The sequence below is a fragment of the Vicia villosa genome, linkage group LG6 (genome assembly GCF_029867415.1).
Source record: "Vicia villosa cultivar HV-30 ecotype Madison, WI linkage group LG6, Vvil1.0, whole genome shotgun sequence".
In the NCBI taxonomy this organism is placed as follows: domain Eukaryota; kingdom Viridiplantae; phylum Streptophyta; class Magnoliopsida; order Fabales; family Fabaceae; genus Vicia; species Vicia villosa.
The window spans coordinates 128948584-128966529 of NC_081185.1; the positions used below are offsets into that span (position 1 = coordinate 128948584).

The 17946-nt window shown below is 35.3% G+C and overlaps 1 protein-coding gene across 1 annotated transcript; it reads right to left on the reverse strand.

Annotated features, from left to right (window-relative positions):
* Positions 1–10385: 10385 nt before the first annotated feature.
* Positions 10386–12756, reverse strand: LOC131609972 (magnesium-protoporphyrin IX monomethyl ester [oxidative] cyclase, chloroplastic). Its single transcript, XM_058881816.1, has 5 exons — positions 12201–12756; positions 11736–11800; positions 11266–11593; positions 10893–10991; positions 10386–10774 (listed from the first exon to the last, which is right to left on the reverse strand). The coding sequence occupies exons 1-5, from the start codon at positions 12657–12659 to the stop codon at positions 10511–10513; spliced, it is 1215 nt and encodes a 404-aa protein (XP_058737799.1). The 5' UTR covers positions 12660–12756; the 3' UTR covers positions 10386–10510.
* Between the last annotated feature and the right edge of the window lie 5190 nt (positions 12757–17946).

The window sequence follows — 17946 nt, forward strand, 5'->3', positions numbered from 1 at the left end:
TACCTTTTTGGTGACAGTATGCTTTCGAACTAACCATGCTTCAATTAGGACTTTCAAGGGTTGTAACGTGGCTTGGTTCACGATTTAAGAAACAAAGGATAAAGGCTCAAAATTTGATTGTACCCACCCCTCTTCGTGATGATCTTCAGTCCTAAGCTCGGTTAATTCAACTTATGCATTCAGGTTCCGAGAGACTTTTGGATTTGCACCTCTGATAATGATGATGGCTCACAAGCAAAGAGAGCTTTTGAGATGGCAGTCACTTCTTCCTTTTGGTAGTCACAACATTGTGTTGTTCAGGAGTTTATTGACTTTTCTTTTTTCATTTTTTTATTTTGATATCCCTAACTTTTGCCTGAACTGTCTATTTTGAGATTACAGTCAGCGGGATGCCTTGATTTTTGCCTAAGTCATCTTTTTGATTTTTGACTTAGCAGGTATTTCTTTGTATATATGTTTTTTCATTTTTTCTTTTGAAAGATATTGACTGCCTTGCTTAATGATTGATGAACCATCATTGGCTTTTGATTGACATCTCCAACACTTCTTTGATGTGTGCGAATGAACGTTTGTGATTGAAACCTTTGTTGAAAGGTGTATTGAATGATTCTCTTAAAATAGGATGCACAGCCAAATTAACTGAGAACTACCCTGCCCCAAGTTATGATCAAGGGTTTTAATTAGTACCAGAAAGAAACTTCTACTTCTTAGGCTCAAAGGGGTTGACGAGGGATTAACATCCTTATATCTCCATTGTTTAGGAATTGAAACAATGCCTGTACATCGTCAGCATAGTCCGCTCAAAAGCATACTGTGCGAGGTTGCGGTATCGTTTTCGTCATCCTCCCTAAAAAGGTATACAACTTTAGCAGGAGTTGAGTATCATAAAACATATGCAAAGTAAAGACACAGTTTAAAATGAGTGATGGCGAAATAATTTATTCAAGACAAACATATGCAATGCACTGATGATGATTATTAAAACAGATAATGTCTATCATGAGTCAAATGTTTAAACAAACAAAAAAGAAACTTGCAAATGAAAGTAGATCTAATGATCCAAAAGTTCGTCCGTCTAGACATCAGTCATTCTTGTCATGACTAGGCATAGGAGCAGTGATCATCCTAGGAGTTTTCAGGAGGGTTGAATTTGATTTCCCCGTCATCGATCAGATCTTGAATATTTATTCTTCAATGTCTAGCAATTGTTTGTGTAATGTCCAGGACTATTGGGATGGTACGTGCAGCTCAAGTTGAGTTTATATCCCGGAGTATAGGTGTTACGATTCTTAGGAGGGTCCCTCAAAGTAATCAATTTAATCTTCGACAGATGTTGTAATGCTCGGGACAACGTCACATTAATCTTGGTGAATTGACGCTTAGGTGCACCTGGCTGAAAGGAGACAAAGCTCGAGAAGAATTGTCTCGTAGAAGATTAACTTGAGAAGCTCCTTGAAAGGGCAAGAGATGTCATAGAAAAGATTGGGTAAGTGTTTTTAAGGTAATATTACCTAAAAAGGTTGAGATGTGTCTTAAACAAGATTAGCCTAGAAAGGTATGATATGTCTTAAACAAGAATGACTTAGAAAGGCTCCTAGAAAGGTTATGATACGTCTTAAACAAGACTACCTAGAAAGGCTCCTAGAAAGGATATGATACGTCTTAAACAAGACTACCTAGAAAGGATATGATACGTCTTGAACAAGACTACCTAGAAAGGCTCCTATAAAGGATATGAATCGTCTTAGAAAAGATTACCTAGACAGGTTCCTAGAAAGGATATGAATCATCTTAGAAAAGATTACCTAGAAAGGTTCCTAGAAAGGATATGAATCATCTTAGAAAAGATTACCTATAAAGGTTCCTAGAAAGGATGATAAACGTCTTAAATAAGACTACCTAGAAAGGTTCCTAGAAAGGAGGATGAATGTCTTAGAAAAGACTACCTAGAGAGGCTGTGATATGCCTTGAACAAGGCCGACTTAGAAAGGCTCCTAGAAAGGATATGAAGTTCTTTGATTGTTTCTGCATTATCTTTGAAGAAAGACCTGGAATGAAGTATCAGAAATGTATTTGTCTTGAATGAGTTTGAATCGTTGATACGATTGTATTTGCATCGCACTTGGATGATAATATTTTTCTGATTATGAAATGACCTGAAAAGGAAAGATTAGTTTTATGAATGCTAATGCAATATTTTCAAGGATCTCTAAGGAATTTAGTTAGCAACATTAGAAAATGATTTGGTCGCATCTTCGTTTGAAGAACTCTGATTTTTGGATGTTCTTCTATGGGAATCAAGCTCACCATATCCAGTGGGTCATAGCCTCTGATTCGGGAACTTCTGAATTTGAAGGTACATGGCTAGAGGAAAATAAATCCTCTTGCCCCTTGATAGGTATAGCGTCTCTGAATTGGAAGGTATATGGCGAGAGGAAAGTAAATCCTCTTGCCCCTTGATAAGAGTTCAGTCCTTGATAAGAGCACCTGAAATTGTGCGCCCTAAATTCCTAAGATCCTTGAAAGGGTTAGTTAAATCATGTTATGCTTATGATGTCATGATGTCATGATGTTATGCAATGCATCAGGCAAATCGTAAGATAGTAAGGACGAGTGAGTCCCATAAGAAAAACCTGCAAGAAAACCAAAAGGGTTAGTAGCAAGCACAGACAAGTCACACAAGTGTCCTTAGGTTTAAAGGCTTGCATGAAGTTCGTAGGTAAGTACCCTCCCCACTGAAGTTAAGTTGGTTCAACCTGTCCTAGAATAGTAACTGGGTTCTATGGTGCTCATATCCCTGATCTTTCTCGCGGGCGTTGTCTCAACATGGCACTCGATCGGCCAGCCAAAAGCATCCCTAGAGTTCAATCTCAATGAGTGTAGCATCGAGTATCAACCGGCTTCAGTCAGGAATCCAAAGCCAGCTATCTCGCTACTTCCTATAGGCCAAAGTCAAGTTCAACTAAGGTTCTAAGGGCGAATTAGTGCTTGTAACACCACGCGGTAGCCAAATGTCTCCTCGATCATATTCAAGGGCCATCAGGACAAACCAAAGCGTCGCACTAACGGTGGCCACCAGTTCAACCATAACGATACATGTCGTACAGTCTCCTTGGTCTCTTGCCACATACCTAAGGTACAATAGATCCGGGTGTAGGATCTTTCACACAGCAGAATACCCAAAACAGCCTTTAAAGATAAAGCAAACAAGTCAAACAAATTTAAAGTGATCCTAGCTCTAAGGTAACCCCTCTTTTATTCGAAAGCATCCCCAGCAGAGTCGCCAGTTCTGTAATACGGTGAACTGACTTTTTATCGATCGAAATGTCGCGGTTAAGCATGAGTCGCCACCGACTTTTATTTTATCCAATTGGAAAGGCTAAAAGAACAGAAAAAACCTTTTTAAAGAAAACTGAGTTCGGGGGGTAATTATGCAAAGGGAAGGTGTAAGGCACCCTTTGCATCCATGGTTATCCATGGGCTCTTAATTGCTTAGCTCACTTTTGTTTGAAATGTTTGAAAAGTAGTGTGTAAATAGGAATAAGAACTTTAGCTTGTAAATAAGCGTAGTCTTTTTGAAAAGTTTCTTTGAAAAGGAATGGGAAAAGATTTTGATTTGAATTTGAATTTAGAGCAAGCAATTAGTAGCAACTACCCTAAGTTAAACAAAGTTGTTCTTTTAGTCTTTCGAGTGAAAGGATCTATCCATACCATAAGAAGGCAGGAAGTCTTTCAATTGGATGTTTGAAGGGTCATCGAGAAATCGCTTGCCATAAGACTGTCCCTTGCCATAAAGAGGGCAGGTAGTCTAGGGGAAGGACATAATAGTCATTTGAGGCATCATGCGAGGATACCTTAGCAGTAGGGACAACTCATTTTTATAAGGCAACATCGAGGGAGTTTCAATAACTTCGAAGGCAACATCTGCTTTAGGTATTCTCGGAATCGAGGGACTTGACTATTTAGTACAATTAGAGGCAACAGGCAACAAGGCAACAAAGGCAACCAGAGGGATTACCCTAAAGGTGCGTGTGTGGCACAATCAGGTGGTTCAGTTCGAATATTTAATCTTGTACTGTTAGTGATCTAACGTTTGATTGATGATCTTGCACTCCCTAATTTACTAACCACGCAGTTAAAATCATACGGAAATTAAAGGCGGAAAGATAAATGTCCTACGCTATTACAATAAACACCTGCGGGGATGGGGGAAATTAAAAGATAGAAAAAATAAGAGGGATGAATAATTATCTTGAGCCTTGATCTTCCTCGAACCCTTGATCAACTCTACAAATTAAGAGGAAAATAAATAAGGGTGAGTGCGTTACAAGTTCAACAAACCCTATTTTAATCAAAAAGGGAAAAATAAAAGCTAAAATGATTTTTTTAAACCAAAAGAGGGTTAGATACTTAGCTTTTTGATTGATGCGTAGTCGGAGAATCTTGGCTAACCCTGAAAAATGAAGAAGAGAAAGGGAAAGAATTGGGCGCGAAAATAAAAAGGCAAAAATAAAGCAAGATATTTAAAGCAGAAATTAAATAAAAGCAACAAACATTAAATAAAGGCAAAAAATAAAATGGTATTGAAGCCAAGAAAGAGTTAAAAACTTAGCTTTTTAGTGGGTAAGGCGCGTTGTCGGAGGATTTACAATTATAATGTGGCAGATCAAAAATTTAGGCAGACAAAATAAAAGGCGAGGCAAAAGCCAAATCCCAAAGGGACAGAAGTTAATTATAGCTTAATAGAAAACATAGGTAAAAAACTAGACTAAGGTTAATGAACAACGCCTACCAATAACAATGATTAGTGATCATGAGAAAATAAGGGTTTTAAGGCATAAAACATTTAATTAGCCCAAAAATTTAATTAGCCCAAAAGTTACTATTAACTTAAAACCTGAATTTAATTATTATTGTAAAATAAATTTTGAAATTATGAAAAAAATCGAGTTATGATTAAATTTCCTAATACTGATTAGTATCTTTCTAACAATTAACAAAATCTTTATAATTAATTAAATAATTAAACAAATATTTAAAAAAGGATTATTACCAATTAAATCAAATTATTTCATTAATAAATATTAAAAGACAATTGTTATGATTTTATGAAAAAGAACAAAATAAAATAAAAACATTAAGAGAAATTTTATATAAAACATAAATAGGACAGAAACAATTAAATAGAAAAATAGAAAATAAAAAAAAAAGAAAGTTTGAAAACTTAGCTCTACTCAGATGCTGGGAGCCTGGAGGTCCATGATATGATCCTTCAATCTGGTGCGCTGGATTGATAACGTTAACGATCTGACGGCTGTGAGATGAGGCATGCTGTAGGCACATGTTGGTTGAGCGCACTGGATCTTTACGCTAGCATTGTGTTTCAATTAAAATAAAAATTCACTTGTCAAGTATGTGGTTCGAACTTGCATCCTCTGGGTCACCTTCCTTATCCTCTAGCCAACTATCCTATATGGTCAAGTCATTAATATGTTGGCAACAAATAAATAAATAAACTAACAAGTAGCAAATGGAGTAAATTCAAATAGCCAGTCAAAGTGGGACCCCTTTATCTGCGAACAGTCAATCACAAAAGGAGAGAGAGGCTCTGATTGTTGACCATCCAATGATCTGCGCGCGTGTGTACACGAGAGAGATTGAATTTTGCCTCCACGAATCGGAACGAGCCACGCGTGGTCCCACTGGTCTTCGTCCCTGACCTTGGCACCTGCGGGTTTTACTGCAGATTTATCTGCAGAATTTCCTGCGGATTCTCCATCGAATTTCCTGCAATTTATAAAAACTAAACAAAACCCCATTAACGTTTAAGATAAGCACTCAGACCTTGTCTTCAAGGTACCGCGACCACATTAGAGGCTTCGTTAGGTTCTGAAAGCGCATGGAATGTAGAGAACGAGAGCTTTCCTCCATAAAGCCCTAACAATGGTGTAATCCGCCCTTGGCCTCAAAGCTTCATACCGACGGCCCAGTTCTCTTGCAAGTGACATTAGGATTTCATACGTGTAATTATTTTGAAACGAAACATAGCAAATTATGAGATATAAGAAAGCAAAACTTGGATGAAGATGCAACATATGATATGAACGTTCTAAGCCGTACATCACTTACACAACAATGGATCCTTACTCTCTATTACCTATGGAGTAGATTGAGATGATTAGTTGGACCTGGGAATTTCTTGGATGATGGACACGAGTTTCCTCTTTTCTTGAAAGCTTGCACCTTCGTGAAACCCTACCTCTTGCTACAATTTTTCGTCCTCTTGGCTTGCTGAATGATTAGGTTTATATATAAGAGTGTATTAGGGTTTTTGAATGGGCTTGGATTGAGACTTCTTGATGACTTGGAATTTTGAAGAAATCATGATATAAATCTTTCTATTTTTAGGTGATTTTATCCATGGGGAAACTATCACGTTTTTTGAACACTCTTGTGATGTTATTTGGGCCTCTCAATGATTAAAACTAAAGTCTCATAACTTATTTCACTATTTTATGATTTTTTATTTATTTATTTTATCATTTAAATGAATAAAATCCAAATACATCAAATAAATATCATAAAAACTTGGGAATGAATCTATGGGCTTCTATTTATGTATCAACCATGTTTAAAGTCCAAAGCTTGGGTCCATTAACTCAAAGGTATAAAAATCACCAACTAGGGTTTCAAGCATTTTCCAATTTTTAACCAGCTTTAGCAATGCATATCTCCCTTATTTTTAATCATATGAAGGTGTTATCATACTTTTTAGAAAGCTCAAAGAGTCCTTTAAACACTCCTTTTGGTTTCGTCTTCATTGAAGTTTCCATGTTCACGTACACTTCTTTGCAAAAAGATGACTTTTGCGATCTTCTAGAAGGACCTGTAATGTTTTGGCTTATATCTTCCAAATGAAGCATTTTTTGACTTGGCATGTGAGAGACAAAGTTGTAGGGAATTCAATTTCCTTCAAAATGAGCCTTGGATGGGAAATTTCTGATGTTCCATGTGGAAGTTATGGCTGGTCAAAGTTGGTTTGACTTTCTCCTTAAGAACCCTAATTTAGAAACTCAGGTTTTTGATGATTTTTGGAGATTTTCTTGATGAATCATGATCAATTCTTGATCAAATGATGAATGATACTCCAATAAAAAAAAAAAATAAAAAAAATTAAAAATAAAAAAAAAAAATAAAAAATAAAAATAAAAAATAAAAAAATAAAATAAAAAAAAAAAAAAAAATAAATAAAAAAATAATAAAAAAAAATAAAAAAAAAAAAAAAAAAAAATTAAAAAATAATAAAAAATAAAAAAATAAAAAAAAAATAATAAGAGGCCATGAAGTCCACTTGGGGTATCAGAAGTTGATTTTGCTTTGAGAGAGTCAAAACCCTAATTGGAGGGTTGTCGTTTAGGAGAGTGTACAGTCAGTTGAGTCTCGAGCTTCTGGCATTAAAATGAGCTTGAGTTTGAAAATGTGGTGGGAAAATTTTGGGGTATGACACTCTCCATATTTGGGTTTAATGATAAGTAGAGGAGCTAGATTAGAGCTTGTGAGTTTTCAGGAAATCTTACGGTTTTGGTTAATGGTTGTCCGACCCAAGAGATTAGTATCAAGGGGGTTGAAGCAAGGAGATCTCATAGCCCACTTCCTTTTTCTTCTAGTAGCTAAAGGCCAGAGTGGTTTGATTTCAAGGGATGTAGATATACACCTTTTTATGGGTCACTGCAGGGTACTACTGAAGAGAACTTGGAAGGTATCAACTTAGCAGCCATGAGAAATGGGAGATAGTTGAATTCTGACAAAAGGGATTTCCTTCTAAAGACTGTTACAACAAAGGAAATTGAGGATGCTCTTAAAGGTATAGGAGATAATAAAACCCTGGTGTGGATGGGTATGGAGCAAAAAAAATTAAGTCAGCTTGGAGCATAGTGGGAGAGAATGTGTGTGCTGCTGTGAAGGATTTCTTCATCTAAGGTAAACTACACATAGGGTTTAATTGCACAATTGTGGCATTTATTCCTAAGAAAAATGGGGCAAATATGATTAAGGAGTTCAGACCTATATCTTGCTGCACAACAGTCTACAAGATCATCTCTAGGATCTTAACTACAAGATTAGGGATGGTGTTAAAGTCCTTAGTTGATATTAATCAAGCTGTTTTTGTTAAAGGGCATCATATTCACGATCATGTGTTGTTGGCCTATGAATTGATGAGAGGGTATTATAAGAAGAATGCAGCTCCCAAGTGTATGATGCAAATAGACCTCCAAAAAGCCTATGATATGGTGGATTAGAGAGCTCTTGAGCATATCCTTAGGGAATTTGGTTTTACAAGCAAGTTTATTGAGTGGATTATGTTGACTGTCAGTACTGTTAATTACAGATTCAACATAAATGATGCTTACACTAAGATCATGGAAGCCAAGAGAGGAATAAGACAAGGAGATCCCATCTCCCCATTACTTTTTTGTTCTTGTCATGGAATACCTATCTAGAATTATGCACCAGTTAAAAAATGTCCCTGATTTTAACTACCATGCTAGATGTGATAAACTTAACATCACCAATGTGTCTTTTGCAGATGGCCTACTGCTATTTACTAGAGGAGATCCTGGCTCAGTTGATTTAATGCTTAAGTAGTTTGAACAATTCTCTAAGTCCACTGGCCTCAAAATGAATCCAAATAAATGTTTTGTTTACTTTGGTGTTGTTGATGCTGAGGCCAAAAAGCAAATCAAGGATAGGACTGGTTTCATGTAAGGTGCCCTCCCCTTCAGATATCTTGGTATTCCTCTTACAAGCAAAAGATTAGCTGTTAAACATTACTTACCACTGATAGATAAGATAAAGTTATTAGCTCTAAAATAAGATATTTTGAGTTCATCATATATATATATTATATAAGGAGTCGGACATGGCTTTTTTTAGTACCCAATATCCCCCGGCAAAATGTCAATAATTATATTCATTATTCTAAATATATATTAAAAATATGGATCATTGACATCTATCATAATACTCCCTCCCTACCAATTTATAAACAAAATTACAATATTTCAAACTTATTAAAAAAATTTAAACTTTTGTGTTTTTTTTTTTATATATGTTTTATGGGAAGTTGTAAAATCAATTTTAATTGATTGTTGTTTGTGAAAAAATGAGAGAAAAATCAAATTAAATGTAATTCACACATAATTTTATCTTAGAAAATAAAAAAAATCAGTATTTTTTGTTATTAATTAAAAGTTGACCTTGATAAATACTTTGTCTTCAAATGACACCTATACTAATAAAGTGTATACTATTATAAAAGAACCTTCTTGGACACATCAAAGATAAAGTTGAAGTTATTGAATCTTGGTTGAATGGTAATATTAGTCTATCGATATTTATATTAGGATTATGTTAACCAATGTCTTTAATGTACTCTTTAAGGGTGTTATATAAAAAAAATATTTTTTATAAAAGTTAATATTTTAATTTTTAATCCATTTTGAATACTTATAATTTTAAAAATACTTATCACTTTAATCACTTAAAGAACGTTTCAAAAACACTGATTAGCATTGTGTTTTAAATAGAAACTGTCGTAAGCTGATTAGAATATCTCAAAAGAAAAATAGACTACTTTCTTGAACACCTTTAAACAAGATCCTCATCCCTGATTTTTGTTTTCCAAAATCTTGAATATGTTATTCCAATTGAATGTGTTCTCGTCAAGTTTGTCATAATATTTGTGACCTAACACTAGTGACATATATGTGTTCTCCTCAAGTTTGTCATAATATTAGTACAACTTTAGACACCCACTTGGTAAATGACAAATATGTTAATGAAAACTCTAGTGTGATTCGCATACCATGTCTTTATGGGTGTGTGTAGCTTTCATTTTCACTCGTAATGGAACTTAATTTAATTCATCACTGCCTATTCTATTTCCAAGATAACATCACACTTTGGGGACTTGTCGTGTTTATTAGGTGTTTGAGTTTTTTTAAGTTGGATAGTTGGTTAGATATTTTCTTTACTCTATATGATTTTCCTTCAATGATGTCTCTATTTGTACCATTTAAAGAGAGCATAAGGTAAACCAAACCCATCATCAATCCGCAAGGTTCTATTCTATCTTCTTCATTGTTATCAAAGGTTACACCCCTAACATCATCCTCACTACAGTACTACTTAAATTATCCGCAAGATTCTATCTTCTTTGTTATCAACAGCTAAGTAACAATATTTATACAGAAAACTCTTCTAGTTAGATCATCCAATTGGAATATAAGAGTGAGCTAAGAATCATGTCATGTTAAGCCACTCATAATGTGAACAGTTGTAAGGAGCTTCTAAAGAGATGGAAAAACAAAAATGAGAAAATATGATTAAAACTAATAAGGATCTCATCATGGTAAATGTTTCCTCAATGTTTTGTAGCAGCAGTACTAGTAGCACTCAAGATGAACATTACAATAGAGATCAAAATGAAATTAAGAATTTATACACAACTTCAGTACACAAGACGCGGCTCAAACTCGGCTAAATCTACAGATCCTGATTCAATAGGTGGCATCAGATATGCAGCCAGGAGTTCAGAAACCAGGGCAGCAATCAGTGGAACCCTCTTCAAGTTCTTTATCACTGAATTCTCTTCACTCTCACCAATAGCAAGAATCTTCTGGTTTATCACCACCATCCGGTCCAACTTACGCTTAAACTCTGGATTCTCGACGTCAAGAACAGCTGGGAAAATCCGTGCGGTTGTTCGGTTTGTCTGTATAAACATTCCGGAAATGAAACTTGATAAGTCAGAAAATTCGTCATTATAAAAAGGACGATATTACAGACATCTGTCAACTTCGATTATAGCGAAGATCCAAACAGAAACTTACCTCAATGATGACATGCATGTCAAATTCTTTAGTGTTAAGTCCGATTCCTTCATAGAAATCCGTGCGCTGGCAATCATTCAGATACATTGTGACATAAACCTGCAACACAAATTTGACATCTATGCTTTAAGTAATTGAATGTAAAAGCAATTGAATTTAATCACATGTGCCAATATCGTATCAGTGTCAAACACATGATATACTTTCCATTTGAAATATCGGTGCTACATAGCTTTTCATCCAATGTCCATTTTCAATTAAGGTTTGTATAGTATCATGTAACTTAAGACCAATTGAAACTAGCTATTGAGGTTTCGACTAAAGAACCTTAAAGGAAGAGCAAAAGTTTGTACGCAAAAGAAAGAAAAGATACCGATAGACAGAAGAACCGTGACCACAGCTTGGCCTTCCAGTCATTAAGAAATTGTGGCTGTGCTTTCATCAAGGCAGAGAAGAAGTCTCCATGCCTGTTCTCATCTTGGCACCAGTTCTCAAAGTACTTAAAAATGGGATAGCATTGGTACTCGGGGTTTTCCTTGAGATGTCTGTATATGGTTATGTATCTCCAGTATCCAATTTTCTCAGACAAATATGTAGCATAGAAGATGAACTTGGGCTTGAAAAAAGTGTACTTCCTAGCTTTTGTCAAGAATCCCAAGTCCAATGCCAAATTGAAATCAGATAAACCCTTATTCAAAAACCTGCATATAATCAAAAGGACCAGGTCATTAACAGAACACAACAAATTGTAAATGATAACTAACACTTATTATTTTGATGATTTTCTTCTCGCGTGTTGCAAGGTTCTCAATACTAGTCATATAGCAGAAGGTGTGTTCTTACCCTGCATGTCTAGCTTCATCCCTAGACATTAGAGAGAAAATCTCAGCCACCACAGGGTTGGTTTTCTACAATATCAAAATGGCAAACAATAAATCAATCCATGAACACAAAACCAAAAGTATATAAACAAAAACAGCTTCTTATTAGACATAAATATAGCAGTGTGACGCTAAACGAATGTTATCAACCATGGAGAATGGCGATTTGGTCAAATTCTGCTATGCTAGAGCTGCTATTTGACAGCAATTTATACTAAATAGCATATTGCAGAACAATAACGTTTGTTTCAAACTCCACTACAATTATTGAAAATGCAGGATATTATCATTTCAGTCCTTAAAATTATTAATATTTCAAAATAACCCTTAAAAAAAATTTACTTCATTCATCCTATCAAATCAGATATCACTTTTAAATTTTGTTAAGTTGAAAGTTAAACAAAGTTTATGAAGAAAAGAACCAAACCTTAAGCCTCCTTCCAAGCTCTTTGTAAAGAAGAAACCCAGAGAATTCAGCAGTACAAGACCTCTCAAGAAACTCCACAAAGATCTGTCTAAGAGGTCCATCAAGTTTATCAGCAGCTTCCTTAAACTCCTTGTTCCTAACAAAATGAGTCTGATTGTAATCAGTTTTGAACTCCTGAAGCAAAGCCAGAAACTCATCCTCATTAAGGTTCTTATTAATCTCAGTATTGAACAGCGTCTCCATTTCATCAAAATCAGTGGTGTAAAACCTCGGTGTCAAAAGGGTCTCTTTGATTGCAGTTTTGTTGGGCTTCTTGCTTGGTTTTGTTGAAGCAGGTGATGAAGTAGGGGTAGCAGACATTCTGATAGAGTATGAAACTGTTCTACGTAAAGGGTTGAACTTTGGAGTGATGTTGCTGAAATTTGAAATGGGTTTCACAAGAGCCATTTCTGCTGCCATAATTGGAGCAAAACAATTGATGGGTTTGTCTAAAAATCGGAACTTTGAAGATGTTTTGTGAGGACTAAGAAATGAGAAAGAAGTGTAATTTAGATGAGTTTGTGTGATAGAATCTCATCCAATGAAATCTTTGAAAGTTAATTGAAACATGACATGTGGCAGTTGTTGTATGTTTGTTAAAGAGACATGATTGGCTGTGGTGATTACATGTAGTAGATGAGAATTTGTGGATTTGTTTTAGTCTCTCATTGGATACCTGTTTCTTAATTTTGGTTTAGATTGGTTTGTTTTGGATTAGGTTGTTTTAGTTATTAGTGAAAAATTAAGGTTGTTTCTTTGGATTACTGTGTGCTGAACTAACATGGGGAGGAACTAGTTTTGAGATTTTTTTTATTATTTTTAAAAAGGTAAAATATTTTTGTAGTAAAGTAGAGATCTTTTAAGTTTAGTTCTAAGAAAATGTTTACTTGTAAGAGTTTAAAATATTTTTGTAGTAAAGTAGAGATATTTTTGTATTAATATAAGGTTGATGTAAGAGTTTAAGTCATGTTTTTAAAATCTTAATTAATTTTTAGAAAATAGAATTGATTAGGAAAATGAAAACTGAAAAATAAATGTTTTTTTTATAAATTAGCTTGACAAATATCAAAACATTGCAATATGTGCGATGACAAATATATTTAAAGAATTACAATGATATTTAATACGATTGCAGTGTGTGTTATATAAAGTTTTTGAAGGTTTCGAATGTGAGAATTGAACAAGTCGAAATTTATCATAAACATCATGAGATGGAAAGTTATAAAAAAGTAAAGATAATCAAGTTTCATTGTAGAGGGCAAAACAAGACAAATTAATTTTAGAAATCAACATTGAAAGAAATTAATTTTAGAAATCAACATTGAAAGAAATTAATATTTAAGTGTTTTAGTATTTCTAATAAGTGATATGTAAGATAAGCAAGAGTAAATTTTGATTTACTAATGTGATGTGCGCGCACACACTAAAACTTTTTAATCTTTTGTAATAGTTGTGCAAGAATATAGCAGTACTCAAATGTGATAAATGAAGGATGTATATTAATAGCAAAATGCAGTACGATTCAAATGGGAAGTATTATCATAAGAAAGCAAATACAATGCATAGAAGGAAAATAGTGGGAAGAGACAATCCCACAAAGGATGAGGTGAATCAGAGAGAGAAGAGAGAGAATGATCTCATACAAATTCACACTCTACTCTTAGAGCTACCCACTACTAATATTCTCTCACTCACTAACAAATTGGGCCCTCCTTGGATGCTTTCCTCTAATTCTATTGTTGCGCCTCACTTCAGTCTTCTTTGCCATGTCATCATTCAATTCCTCATTCACATCACTTTTATCAATTGGGCACTTCTCACCCATAACATTACCCTCCCCTTCAAGAGCAATATTGTCCTCAAGATTGAGGTTCGGGTAACTCTGCAGCATGTCTTCTCTGTCTTCCCAAGTTGCCTCATGGCTTGGCATATCTTTCCATTTCACCAACAATTGTTCCACCTCTTGTTCTCCTCTAAGAATGCTTCGAGTACTCAATACAGCGGCTGGTTGAATCACATGTCCTTCTTCCACTGTAATTAATGGTAATAGCAAGTATGGTACAGCAGTGAGTCCTTTGAATAATTTCAATTGTGATACATGAAATACAGGGTGTATACGAATTGTCTTCGGCAATTGGAGCTTATAAGCTACAGCACCAATTTTGTCAATGATACTGAATGGACCAAAATAACTCATCCCTAACTTGTTGTTCTTTCTCAAAGCTACAAAATATTGTCTATATGGTTGCAACTTGACTAGAACTTGATCACCAATCTCCAAACATTGTTTCTTTTCTTATCAGCATTGGCCTTCATCACTTGTTGAGCTCTCCTCAAATTCTCTTTCAACTCAATTAAAATTCTATCTCTTTCAATTAAACTGTTGTTGCAGCTCCATAGGATCAGCAGTGCTAACATTGTAACGAGTTAACATCGGAGGTTCTCTCCCATATAAAGCTTTGAATGGCGACATTCCCAAACTCGAATGCAATGCGGTGTTATACCACAGTTCGGCCCAGGTGAGAGCTTTGGACCAAGCCTTTGGGTTGTTGAAAGAAAAACACCTCAAATACATTTCTAAACACTTATTAACAGCTTCCGATTGTCCATCCGTTTGAGGATGATAAGTTGAGCTCATTGCTAAAGTTATGCCTTGTAATTGGAATAAGTGCTGCCAAAATTTACTCGTGAATACCTTACCTCTGTCGGACACTATTGACTTAGGCATTCCATGTAGCTTAACCACGTTGTGCATAAATGTCTCAACAACTGTCTTACTAGAGTTATCAGATTTCAAAGGCATGAAATGTGCATACTTACTTAATTTGTCCACTACTACCATAATCACAGTAAAACTAGAAGAAAGAGGTAAGCCAGTAATAAAGTCCATTGTAATATCCTCCCATACCTGTTCAGGAATCGGCAATGGCTGCAAGAGGCCCGCATAAGGGGTATTGATAGACTTAGCTTGTTGACAGATGATACAAGCTTTAATGAATTTCTGCACATGTTGTCTCATATTAGGACAATAAAACTGATACGCAACCCTTGCAAGAGTTCTGGCCACTCCCGCGTGTCCCCCAATAGGTGTGTCATGATAATCCTTGAGAATGTTTTGAATCAAACTACTCTCAACAGGAACTAACAATCTATGTTTCCAATACAAGAAGCCATTTTTCACAGCATAATGATCATTATTCACATTATTAGCAAGGCATTGTTGTACTATTACCATCTTTCACATAATGACCAGCGGCTTGATTATCCTTTCCTGGCTTGTATTCGATTTGAAAATCAAATGCAATGAATTTATGCAACCAATCTTGCTGCTCCGAGGTTTGGAGAGATTGATCTAACAAACTTTTCAAGCTCTTTTGGTCTGTTCTCAGAATGAATTTATGACCAAGTAAGTAGTGTCTGAACTTAGCTAATGCTGTTGTGATAGCGTAAAACTCTCGTGTATAAGCAGATTGTAACTGCATCCTTGGGGCCATCTTCTTAGAAAAGAAAGCTATAGGGTGCCCTCCTTGACTTAGCACTACTCTCACCCCTGTACCAGAGGCATCCGTCTCAAGTATAAACACTTGCGAAAAATCTGGTAACACTAAAACAGGAGCTGAAGTGATTGCAATTTTTAACCGCTCAAAAGCTCTTTGAGTATTTTCATCCCATGTAAAAGCATCTTTCTTCAAAAGATTAGTGAGAGGGCCAGCTATGGTCGCATAGGATTTAATAAATCGTCTATAATATCCGGTGAGCCCAAGAAATCCTCGTAATTGTTTCAAATTTGTTGGAATAAGCCACTCTAACATAGCTTGCACTTTTGTTCTATCCATTGATACACCAGCACCAGAAACTATGTGACCAAGATACTCCACTTCAGACAAGCCAAATGAACATTTGGAGAGTTTTGCATACAACGCATTCTGACTTAGGATTTGAAACACAATTTCTACATGTTTCAAATGTGACTGCCATGAAGGACTATAAACTAGTATATCATCAAAGAACACTAGAACACACTTCCTTAACAATGGTTGAAATAACTGGTTCATAAGTCTTTGGAATGTGGCTAGGGTATTTGTAATACCAAAGGGCATCACCAACCATTCGTAATGGCCTTGGCGAGTTCTAAAAGCCGTTTTCTGCCTGTCCTCTTGCTTGAGAAGTATTTGATGATAACCAGAACGAAGATCAAGCTTAGAGAAAAATTTTGCTCCATGTAACTCATCAAGTAGTTCATCCACGGTAGGCATGGGAAAATTGTCCTTGATAGTTGTGGAATTCAAAGCCCTGTAATCCGTACAACACCTCCAAGTGCCATCCTTCTTTTTTACCAAAATAATTGGAGATGAGAATGGGCTAAGACTTGGTTGGATTATTCCTTCATCGAGCATATCCTGCACTAATTTTTCGATTTGTTGTTTCTGGCTATGTGGATATATATAAGGTTTCACCTTCACAGGTTGTGCTCCCTCTTTCAATAGTATCTCATGACTCAATTCCCTCTTGGGAGGTAGTCTTTTAGGTATTTGAAAGATCTCTCTGTATGTATGCAACAATGTATGTACTCATTTCTGGTTTAATATTAACTGGCATGCCATTCCAATTGTCCTCTATAACAGCAGGATCAATCTTTTGTATAGTGAACAACTCACTAATTGCATCCATCTGGTGTAATCTCTTGAAGCTGAGTGTAATAGTTGTGCAAGAATATACATTTGAGTACAACTATATTCTTGCACAGCTATATTCTTGCACTAATTGCATCCAGCCTGGTGTTTTCGGCCATGGATGGAATGAAAGCACCAGTGTAATAGCTGTGCAAGAATATAGCAGTACTCAAATGTGATAAATGAAGGAGGTATATTAATAGTAAAATGCAGTACGATTAAAATGGGAAGTATTATCATAAGAAAGCAAATACAATGCATAGAAGGAAAATAGTGGGAAGAGACAATCCCACAAAGGATGAGGTGAATCAGAGAGAGAAGAGAGAGAATTATCTCATACAAATTCACACTCTACTCTTTGAGCTACCCACTACTAATATTCTCTCACTCACTAACAAACTGGGCCCACCTTGGATGCTTTCCTCTAATTCTATTAATGCGCCTCACTTCAGTCTTCTTTGCCATGTCATCATTCAATTCCTCATTCACATCACTTTTATCAATTGGGCACTTCTCACCCATAACATCTTTTTATCTATTTTTTATTTATTTTAAAAACTAACCTCGACAAGTGCTTATTCGATTAAAAAGCAAATTTGACCAATTAGAAAAGATAAACTCGATGTCTAATTGACTATAATGTTTTTCTAATCGTTTAAGGAGCGTGTTTTTCTATTAATCAATTCTTAGTGCTAAAAGAGTTTTATACACTATACATTGTCTTAGTGCTAATAGAGTGAAAAACTTACTTTGTGAGTTGTGTAATTATGTTAGTGTTCTTCATTTGCTTATTCAAGAGTTTAGATCTCATGTGCATTTGTAATTGACCTAGAGGTTGAAAGCTAAATCTGTAAAAGAAAAATTAGTGTTAGAAAGATTGTTGGGATGAACCTGTGTAAAAAATCAAGTTATCGATAGTGGAAATGTCCAATGGAAACTCTTGGATGATAGGAGTAAGCCAGTGATTTAAAACAGAAACAATATAATCTCTCGTGTGATCTCCCAAACTCTATCTCTTTACTTTTTTGTCTTTG